At 45.9% G+C, this 11,010-nt stretch overlaps 1 protein-coding gene across 1 annotated transcript; it reads left to right on the top strand.

The window, feature by feature from the left end:
• Positions 1-226: 226 nt before the first annotated feature.
• Positions 227-9,805, top strand: LOC104511552 (ATP-binding cassette sub-family A member 10-like; the record flags this gene model as incomplete). The annotated part of the gene is made up of 19 exons (XM_010154216.1): positions 227-354; positions 702-839; positions 1,381-1,494; positions 1,774-1,941; positions 2,302-2,412; positions 3,055-3,183; positions 4,042-4,110; positions 4,538-4,629; positions 5,042-5,162; positions 5,504-5,621; positions 6,085-6,176; positions 6,546-6,724; positions 7,311-7,386; positions 7,665-7,759; positions 8,138-8,257; positions 8,490-8,630; positions 8,893-8,972; positions 9,052-9,107; positions 9,686-9,805. Coding segments are annotated over 19 exons (2,147 nt in total), but the record flags the coding sequence as incomplete, so codon positions are not given.
• Between the last annotated feature and the right edge of the window lie 1,205 nt (positions 9,806-11,010).

Below are 11,010 nucleotides of genomic sequence, written 5' to 3'. Positions count from 1 at the left end.
GAGGGGGTGGAGGGGGGAAGTCCATGCAAAATTTCAGTCAATGAGACTGAAATCCATTAACTTTACAAAAATTAATGTGCAGTGATCCACCACATATGTGCTGTCTGATGTCCATGGTTATTAGACTCTGGTTTTGTTTGCTGGTCATGGATTTAAAACAAACAAACAAAATCAAAGACTCTCTTGTTCAGTGTTATGATTCCTCTGCTTTTGGCTTTCACACCAGGCACAGGCATCGAAGCCTTTATCCACATGCTGGAGAGCCAGGATCTCACCGTGGAAATAACAAACAAGGAAAATATCACAGAAGAGCTAAAACACAACGGGGCTATAGTAGTGTCTCGCAAAGGTCAGGTGAGGATTTCCGTTCTGCTCCTCCCATTTCTTACTTAAGCAAGATGCCTCCATCAGCTCTACCGTTGGGATGGTCCTATTGAATAAGGCTCACAGGTATAAAGATTTGTAAGTGATTAAACCAGTTAACCACATTCTAGAGGAGACCTTATCTTCCTCATCTTCCGCCTCAAACTTTGCCTTTTTGTAGCACAGCTATACAGTCCTCTAATACCTCGTAAGTTTTTAGCAAACAAGGCATAAACAAATTTATTTCAGGCCTGGATTTTGCTTGTATGCTCCTTTTCTACTGCTTCCCTGCAGATGAGAAAAGCCAAGTTTTCATCTTGTTTTCTTGCTCTTTGAAGAGCTACAGGTTTACTGTGTTATGCCATGTGGAGGCCGTCAACTGCTTCCCGGTGCTTGTGAATGTCATTAGCAATGCCCTGCTGAGAGCCCTCAACTCCACCGTGCACATTCGGATCTGGAGTCATCCGTTTTTCTCCGTAAGTGCCAGAGCCTGGCAGCCAGAAGGTGTCAGAAAATAGTTCTTAAGTCTGCTTAAGGTCTCAGAGTAGGTCACCAGATTTCAATGGGAAGCCTTGTACGGCTGTACCTGTTAACCCACCTTCCTTGGTGGTGGCCCTGGAACCATCACGCTTGACTTCAGGAAACCTAAAGCTAATTTTTCCCTTGTGAGTCTCAAGAGCTGCTGAACAGAAAGAGTGGTGGGGTTGGGGGGGGTGTTCTTCAGGAGGTATCTTATTCCCTGTGTCACATTATTCAAGCTGTGGCCCATCAACTGACAGAAGAGAGAGCTCACCACACATCTGGGACCCAGGAGTGGGACCTGCACCACTCGTGTCTCCTCAGCGGTGTCAAGTCCCTTGCAGGGCTCTGGTTTGGGGAAAACTTTCCTCCTGCCAACATTTGGTTTCAAATCCTACTTTGTGTTCACACTGCCCTGTTCACCATACAAAAAGCAATAAAATGAGTGGTGCCATCTAGCCGTGGATATCTTCTACAAATGCTTTCTTCTGTTTTCAGGTAGATGATCCACGATCCTGGGATTATTTGGGGCTTTTTTACCTTGTTTATATGCTGTTTTTATTCCCTGGTTTTCCACCTCACTTTGCAATGGGCTACATGCAGGATTACAAGGTAAATTCCTTGAAATGGAGCAGATTTGAGGTGAGCAGAAGGGATTACAATTGCATTGACACGAGGCCATTTGAATATGATGGGTAGCCTGAGGCGTTTTTCTCTGTATTGCCACGAGCAGCTTTGCAGCAGAAAATGCAAAAGGCAAAAAGAGGTGGAATTTTACCCCAGTATTGCAATGGTAACAGCTTTTTGTTAGCTTTTTATTTCCTGTGTCTATTCCCGTGGGTGCAGAGGACCAACCAGGCACCAAAAATAAACCGCCTTGTGCCTTCCCAGGTGGGGGCTCGTGCCCAGCTGCGGACCTCGGGGGTCTTTCCCTCGGACTGGTGCGGCCAAGCGCTGGTGGACATCCCGCTGTGCTGGCTCCTTCTCTTCTCAATGCTTGGGCTTCAGTTCACCATGAGCAACAGTATTTCTCGGAGCATCAACAGCCTCTTCTTGTTGGTACATCCCATTCTGGTGCTCACTGGTTCACTAGGGAGGGATTGGGGGTAATATTTTGAGCATGTGGAGGGGTAGCTGAGATGCCATGGGCGCAGATGGTGCTGGCACACCGCTGGGTCCCCAGATGCTGACTGACCTTCTTGTTTCACCTTGTATCATTTGGGTTTCCCCATCTGGAAATAAAAGGCAATAAATCTTGCCTTAATATATTCCTTTACACTTATCAGTAAAATCGTGATAATTTCTGAAGCCCTGATCTTGATGTATGATCATTTAAACTGAACCACATTGCTATATATAGGTTTCTGATTGTTTAGATCATTTTCTCCAGTGAAATACTTTTTTTTTTTTTTTCTGTAGATCACTTGTAGTTTTGGCTATGGAATTTCTATCGTTCTCTTTGTCTATTCGATCTCCTTTGTCTTTCGAAAAGGATGGAACCGTGATTTTTGGTCTCTTATCCTGATAGTGGTAAGCATATGGCTAGGTACTGTGCTGTAGGGTTATGGAAACGTATTTTGAGATCTTGAGGGTGAGCTAGAGGTCAAAATACCAAGTATAGGTATAGAACATAAATAGGGGCCTATATTTTATAGCAGTCAATTCTGTATTAACTTCATGTCACCATGTTCTGATCCCACAATCCTTCTGTAGCACGGGGAAATGTTTGGATCTGCACTGAGCTGGTGCAGGAATAGAGGAAAAAAGTTATTTAACACTCTGTTCAACACCTCCCATCCAAGAGATGTAAGGTGCTGAGACTTGAGCCATCACAGGTAAGATGCAGATTGCCCAAGACTGACCAGGAAGGAGATGGGTTATTTGGCATAAAATGGGATGGCAGAGAACAGGATGGGATCCTGTGCTTCATTCTGCCTGCAGCAGCCCTGTGTCTGGGAAGGAGTTTCCCCGGCTGACCCAAACCAGCAGCCTACCCTCAGGCAGAGATGACTGAGGACCTCCTGAACCCTCACTGTGTCTTGTCTTTATATTTCTTGTCCATTTTTAGAAATTCAACAGGGAATTGAAAAGGCAGACCTACACAGTTTTTAAGACCAGTGAAGAGCGTAACCCTCCCCATCAGCTAAGTTACCCTTTTATTTTACTTTTTAGGTATGCTTGGTTTCTTACATCATCAGCAGAGTCATGGATTTCTTAATCGATATTAGAGTGTCCCTCTACGTTCTGTCCCTCTTGATCCCCGTGTACCCACTGCTGGGTGTGATGATCAGCCACCAGCAGGTAAGGGGTGGTGCTGGGCGAGGAGAGGCACCCCCATAAAACACAACCGTGTGTCCTTGGGAGCAGAGCCTGGAGGTAACCGCACGCTGCGTTCTGGGAAGGCTCATCAGTCTCCTCTTGTGGGTGGGATTTTCCAAATGGCCGGAGTGCATTGTTACATGACCATTTCAGATCAGATCCAAATTTTCCAGCTGTTCACTATGGCTAGGGGCTACTTCTCGCGCAGTGGAGCTGTGACCTTAGATTAGGTAAGGATTCTTAATTCTTTCCATGCAGAGCTGAGCAACTTGGCTTGAAAAATCATAAGAGAAAATTTGAAGTAACACATCTGACTTTGCATGGAAACTGGGTGAGAATTAAGAGTACTCACAAGGCACTTTACTCCATGTCAGCTGAGGGTGGTTGTGTGAACTCAGTGAAGAATTTAACAAAACCCTCCAGCTATGTGCAAGACTGTTTATGAGCCATAAATGATGTAGGAGTGATATCAAAATAGAATAGACGACTCGCTGTCCTGTCCCACTCACCTCCCCCTCTTCTCAACTGGGACCCCAAAGGAGAGGAGTTGAGACATTTTCCTGTGATAGTACCCCCAAAAGGAGAGCCTGATACATGAACTCAGTACCATGGCATTTTCTGGTACTGAGTCATGGGTACCCATGAGTACTGGGATGCCCGAAGTCAAACAAACAGCTGTATTTGTTCATCTGTATGTGACTATTTTGGGTAAATCAGAAGCTTTTGTACGTTTTCAAAGTATTTGTTATTTGCTTTAACCCTTCCAAAATTAGCCAGCATGATACGAAAGAATTACAGATCTTTACTGTGGGGTTTTTGTGGGGTTTTTTTTCCTTATAGATTTTTATAGAAGACACTGACATATTTGCTGTGTTTCCAGGAAAGGATGTACTGATCGCTGCCTTTGCAGTAAGAAATCATTTAAGGTTACTTTTATTTAGGAATACATGTCTCTTAAGCCCCATCCTCAGTTATGAGGAAGCAGGCAAGAACCCTGAGCTCATTTCATGCACAGGGAGGATCTCGGGTGACAGATCACCCCTCTGTGGAAAAAATAACCTCACTCCTTTGAAACGGGAGGAAAAGGAAATAAGCCCAGATCACTTAATGCTGCCCTGTTATTATATGAATTGTGTTTTTCTTCTACCACTGGTATTTTCTGCAGTGTTGGAAAGGGGTAGTAGGGCTCACAGCCTTCAGGATTACCCTGAGTTTAGATGTTAATGAACTTTATTTTTGCATACCATATTTCCCCACCCACCCCACCCCACCCCCATCACAGATTCAGCTGTACTAGAAAGGCAAACCTGTTAATGTGGCAACCTCTTTTTTTCAGCCTTATATCCACTCTGTGGGTTTCATTTTTCTTCTTCGATATTTGGAGGTAAAATATGGAGGAGCAGTTCTGAGAAAGGACCCAATATTTAGGTTTGTATAAACACTCATGCACGACAGGCACATGAAAGCTGAACCCCTACCATAGTGCTTTTCCTTGAAGACACTTCTATTGATATCATTGCTTTTGTGTCCCAATTTTTTTTTTTTTTTTAATACTGGTGATTTTTTTTAATAACTAAAATAGCCCCTTAAATACTACAGTGCTACGATAATATAAAACACATTCCAAGCTTGTTAGTACCTCCACACAGTGTTGCCTGTGCTGTGTGGATGTACCAGTTTGGTTCTTTGTACAGCATAGAATTATTAAAAAAAAATAATAATAATAAACCCATAAGAAACATTTAATCAGAGGGACATTCACTCTCGGTGTATCCAAATTGCACTGATGGAGAACGAGGGTAAAGAACAGAATGCTAAGGCGAATCTGGTGGGTTTGTAGGATTTCCCCAAGAAGAGAAAGCAACCACCAGCACCCCGAGGAGCTCGAAGAGGAAGATGAAGATGTTAAAGCTGAAAGAGCAGCAGTGGGAAATGCCATAGCGGCTCCGAGTCGGGAGGAGGTAAGACTAAATGCTGTCCTTCTTGTTTTATTTTGTCCCAGTAAGAAACACACTGTTAAAAAAATCAAACCACCAAGGGTAAGTGCAGGTCAGTGCTCTGGGTGTATTATTCTCTCTGTATTATACTCCCACATGTTCAGTGTGTGTCTCCTCAGGGTAGAGAAGAAAGCTGTTAAGAGGAACACGGACAATAAAGTGTCCCATTGCACCTCATATTCTCAGCGAACTATAAACAAAGGTCTTTAGAAGTTGTTCTACTTTTTTAATGGAAAAAATATTAGTGAAGAATTAATGGTATCCAGTATAACAGGCTAGTCTTTCTTCTTCTTCCTCGCTTTCAGAAATCGGTCATTATTGTCAGCAATCTGTGCAAGGAATACAAAATAAAGCAAGCTGGTTCAGTTTTTAAGAAGAAGAAGAAAATGGCCACCAAAAATGTTTCCTTCTGTGTTAAAAAAGGTAAGAACTGGAACTGTTCTCCTAGACCTGTTTTGGACCCCTGATGATACCCTGAAAGTTAATTCAGATTCTCAGTTATCTAAGCAAGGACATAAAGGTCAAATCTGTTTGCTCGGTGGTTAGGTATGTTCGGACTGTGCTTGATGTGTTAATGAACAACGCGACGCAGATGCACCCTATGAGTTACCTCTGACCCTCCGTTATCTAAAATAACATCGCCCCCTCTCCCCGGGGTCCACTTCAGCCACGGGTTCTGAGTGCCCTGGGGCAGCGCTCAGACTTGCAGCATCAGAGCTGAAACGTCACGGGCTCTCAGAGCATATATTTATACTTCTATGTGGTCTGTGATGTGGGCATGCTCTCATCTGTATTTTTTCTTTTACGGGACTGTGCCTGATATATTTGTTGAATATATATTTGTTGGATGGGGAGAAATATAAAAAATTATTTGTATTGATTCCAGGAGAAGTATTAGGACTTCTGGGGCCCAACGGAGCTGGTAAAAGCACAGCTATCAAAATGATTACTGGAGAGACAACTCTGACTGCTGGCCAGGTAGGAGGCATCTGGAGAAAAGGGATAGATCCATGATAAAAGTACAAGTGCAAATCTTGTACCGAGGCTAAGCCATAGTTTTTTTCAAAGCATTATTAGGAATCAAATTTTTAACTGAATGTGTGGTGCTACTAAATTAAATAACATATTAATAACAAATATTGTGAGCTACTTCTAAGTTTGGCAAGCAGTTGCATCTACCCAAACCGGCCACGTTTATACTTAGAAACCATGTAAATGAGGGTTGCAAAAGCACTCCTTTGCTCTGGGTTTCCTAAATCCCAGTGAAGGCCCTCGTCTTCCTCTGAACCACACCCTTGTATCTGGGCAAGGCCATGCCAGAGCAAAACGACCAGCCTGGTTGTGCAGGTGCTGATGAAGAGGGGAGATGGATCCAGCTCCCACCTCCAGGACCACACGCCAGCCTTCCTGGGGTACTGCCCGCAGGAGGACCCGCTCTGGCCGGACCTCACCGTGCACCAGCACCTGCGGGTGTATGCAGCCGTGAAAGGGGTGTGCAAGGAGGATACAGCTGCTGCTGTCAACCGGTACGGATGGAGGGTGTTTCCACGGGTTGGTCAATGTCTTATCCCCTTGTAGCAGGGCATGGGGAGGGGACCAGCAAGTCACAACTCACTGTGAGCCAGAGGCAATCTTGAAAGAAATTCAGGAAATGGAGCTGCAAAACTGATTTTGTACTAAATGCCATGATTAAGTGAGTGGGTTAAGAAAAACTCCAATTTCCCTAAGTGCATTTGGTGGGGATAAATTTATCACTAATGTCCTTTTAAGTCTGTTATCTTTAGGAAGCATTTCTAAAATCTCAGTTTGGCACTACAAGAAAGGGTGCTTAAGTACTGCCTGCTCAGCTGACACTGGCAAGGTGGAATGGATTTATAACGCTCTTGACACTAATGTTGGGCTTAGAAAAGAGCTTGTGGCTTATTCAGCACACTTTGCTTCAAATATTCACTTATGTTTTAATAACACAATAAATGTTTAATGAAAAGAAGCAGGAGTCAAGAGCAAGGGGGAGAAAGTTCCTTTTTCTTATAATTTTGGGAATCCTTGATGAAAGTATTGAGTTGGGAATAACAAAAATGTTCTTTTTTCCCTTGTTCCCTTTCCCCATAGAATAGTGAATGCTCTGCACCTTCAAGACTATTTAAAAAAAAAGGCCAGAAAATTATCTGCTGGGATAACCAGAAAGGTGTGTTTTGTTTTACCTGTAAAGAGCACTGCAACACTCATAGCACAAACCAGAAATCCCCCCATGGGTAGAGGGACCTACCTGTGCTCTGAGATCCCCAGGAGAGCACCGTGTTGTCTCCCATGGTGGTGTCATGGAAATTAGCCTTTTCCAAAACCACATTTCATATAAATCAGAACCTTGTTTCCCATAAACAAAGCGACGCTGTCTGCAGCTCTTCATAGACAGAGTGCCAGGGACTGCAAAAGACTTGACTCAAACCCCTTTCCCTGTTGTAGCTGTCCTTCGCAGCGTGCATGCTGGGAAACCCCGCCGTCCTGCTCCTGGATGAGCCGTCAACCGGCATGGATCCCAACGGGCAGCGCTCTGTCTGGTGAGTAGGACCTCAGGCACTGTGCCACCACGGTGGACAAGGGCAATGTGGTTCACCCAATCTATGGATAGTGCTCCTCATGATGTGCAATGGTTTTATTGGAAACGCCATTTTCCTGGTTCTCTCTAGCTAAAGCATAAGCAAGGAGAGAGAAAAAACATTTTACCTTCACCCTTGCTGCAAACTTCAGGGCAATCATATATGGGATTTGGGAGAATTCATAAAGGGACCTGAGTCATCAGTCTAAAGTTGCTGTATGTGAAGTTTTCACACTTGTTTTAGGGGAGAGGCATTTGGAGGGACAAAGTTATAAGAAAAAGTGTCTGATATTCCTAGGGAATATTAGCTTTTTTTGCTTTTTCCCCTTCTGGTCCTCAGGAAAATGATTCGTGCTGCCCTGAAAGCCGAGGAGACAGGAGCCATCCTGACGACGCACTACATGGAGGAGGCGGAGGCGGTGTGCGACCGCGTGGCCATCATGGTGTCCGGGCAGCTACGGTGGGCAGCAGCACGGCCGGCACGCGGCTGAGCTGGGAAATGCCTCCTGGCCTCTCTTTGGTTTATGCAGTGACGGGGCTTTTCCTCTGGCCTCACCTACCTGAGCCCATCACCACGGGCTTTATTAAGTACTCCCCGTGGTTTCGCCAGCAGCACAATTTGGGAAGCAGCAGATGGCGGGACATCAAAGGTTTCACACTGACATCTCTCTTTTATTTTTCCTCCCCTGCAGGTGCATTGGCTCCATTCAGCATCTGAAGAACAAGTTTGGCAAAGGCTACCTATTGGAAATTAAGGTCAAGGACCCAGAGTGCTCTGATCTTCTCCATGCTGAGATTTTGAGGATTTTCCCAAGTGCAGCCCGTCAGGAGCGGTAACTATAAAATACGGGATGAACGGCGGCTCCAGCACTACCTCATCCCTAAACATGTGCCTGGTGTGATGGCCAGACACAGGATCTCAGCTGGAGAGAGACAAACAGCTCAGAGTCCCTACGTGGGCATCTGATTTGATAACGTCACTACATCCAACCCTGCTGCAAAGCATCCATGCATCCCACTCATAGCATGACATAAAGTTTTGATCCCAGAACCTCAATACAGAGCATGAATCACCTTCTCTTCTTTTTCTTCCAGGTTCCCCTCTTTGCTAGTCTACAAGGTCCCAATGGAAGATGCACTGCCCTTGTCTCAGTCTTTCTCCAAGCTAGAGGAAGGTAAGAGCAAAACAAGATGACTTTTTGAAAAGGTTGTTACAGACTGCTGATTTACAACTCTTTTTCCATTTTTCCACAGCCAAAAGAAACTTCAGCCTCGAGGACTACAGCTTCTCTTTGAATACTTTGGCTCAGGCACGTGATTTTAAGGCTGGACATGCCGTAAAGGCGTGAGCAGGAACAAAAGCTGCAGCAAGATCTGGGCCGCTGCAGTGGCAGAAGGCTGCTTCCCCAAAAAACTGCCCGGGGGTGGTGCGAGAGGGGTTTTCTGCTGGGAAAGTGGTGAAAAATGTTTGGGTTTTTTCACTGCTGGGATTTAGCATGGTGGGAACAAACCCAGGCAAAGTGTTGCTGCCTGACTCCACACCCCCAAGGCCAGCACGCAGCACGCCACGGGATGGATGCCCTTGGCAGATGACCGTGCCCAGCCTCTGCGGTTGCTCTTGAAGCTGCTTGTAGAAGGCTGAGGGCAAAGATGAGGAATGCTGATGTCAACCCATCCGTGGGTAAAACCTACCCTACAGATACACCTATGGGCAGCTGGTGCTTCTCTGCAGGTTATGGCAGAGAGCAGAGGAGTCTCAGCTACTGCATGTGTGCTCGCCACGTAAAGCTACCTCACATGGCTCTCATGGGGGTTGCAGAGCTGTACCTCCTCATGGTGTCTAGTAAATGTCAGAGAAATAATCAGAGCTTTATCTTGCCCTTTTCAGGTGTTTTTGGAACTCTCCCAAGAGCAGGAAAAGGATAATTTTGACCTGGCTTTGGATGTTTTTTTAGCAGGAGGACTGTTAAAGATCCAAGATGCTCATTTATGCATTACTCAGTACTAACCTAACTGGTGTGATACTGCACATATTTACTACCATTATCAGCGTACCACGCGGAGGAGGAACTTCTCCATCTGTCCAGAGAGCATCAGCTGAGGGGCTCCTCTCCGATGCCAAAGACATTTCACCCGGACTCTGCAGGTGCCGACACCGAGCCCTACCCCGGGTTGCATTTCCAGTGGCTGGTTGATGGAATCGTGCCCGGTGAGAGCGCTTGTCAAGCGGAGCAGCGTGCTGCAGAGGGACGGAAAGGTTTGCAGAAAGAAGGGTCATAACTCATCTCTGGGGACTGAGGCTGTGCTTTGGTTGCTAGATCTGGGTGCACCAGGGAATCTGGACGTGCTGCCAATCTTCTGGGCTCATGTCCCACCAATATATGGGAGATTTGCAGATGATGTGTTTAAATACATCTTATTGAACTGTGCAGTCTATTTTTATACCCCTCCAATAAACATCTCTATAGAAACTGCAGTTACACCCACCAATCTCATCACTGCTGCGGACCACCGGGAACAGTGGAGCGCACTCGGACTCCTTCCCCTGGAGATGGAAGTGGCTGCAGAGGGCCAAGGGCTGCTGGCCAGGCAGTTGTAATCCATGTTTACTATCTCCAGCAGCCTGGCTCGGTGAGCGTGCTCACCCTGCATTCCCTCCATGCTGGGGTGAGAGTTGTCACTCCTCCTGCTGGAAACCAGCCGCTCCCCCAGGCACCACTCGTATTTTCTGTTTTGTAATCAAAGTGTGAGCATTTTCCACCAGCCCTGAACAGCAGCTTCCTTTCAGCAGCTCGTTACGGTCTCCGCTGTCAGTTTGTGCTAGCAGAGGGGAACCTGAAGAGCTGCCAGAGGGTAGGATAGGAGACGCATGTGAAAAAGAGAGCGTTAACAGGGGGTCGTGCTTCTCTGGCACAACCTTTGACAGAAAAGCATTTAACGTACAAAACCCAGCAAGAGTTATGGCAGCAGCAAAGAAATCCTTTCTGTGAAAATGAGATGTTCTGAGGCATTTGCAGGGTTTTCGATAAGGGAACAGACTGGAGCTCCTCCTGATCTTTCTGGAAAGCAAAGCTGCTGTCTGTCCTGCTATCTCATAGAATCATAGAATCCCAGACTGATTTGGGTTGAAGGGACCTTAAAGCCCACCCAGCCCCACCCCCTGCCATGGGCAGGGACACCTTCCACCAGACCAGGTTGCTCCAAGCCTCATCC

This window comes from Eurypyga helias, unplaced genomic scaffold (genome assembly GCF_000690775.1).
Source record: "Eurypyga helias isolate BGI_N326 unplaced genomic scaffold, ASM69077v1 scaffold41076, whole genome shotgun sequence".
NCBI classification, from domain to species: domain Eukaryota; kingdom Metazoa; phylum Chordata; class Aves; order Eurypygiformes; family Eurypygidae; genus Eurypyga; species Eurypyga helias.
The sequence above is the reverse complement of the archived record's forward strand: the minus strand, read 5'-3'. Positions and strand labels throughout refer to the sequence as shown.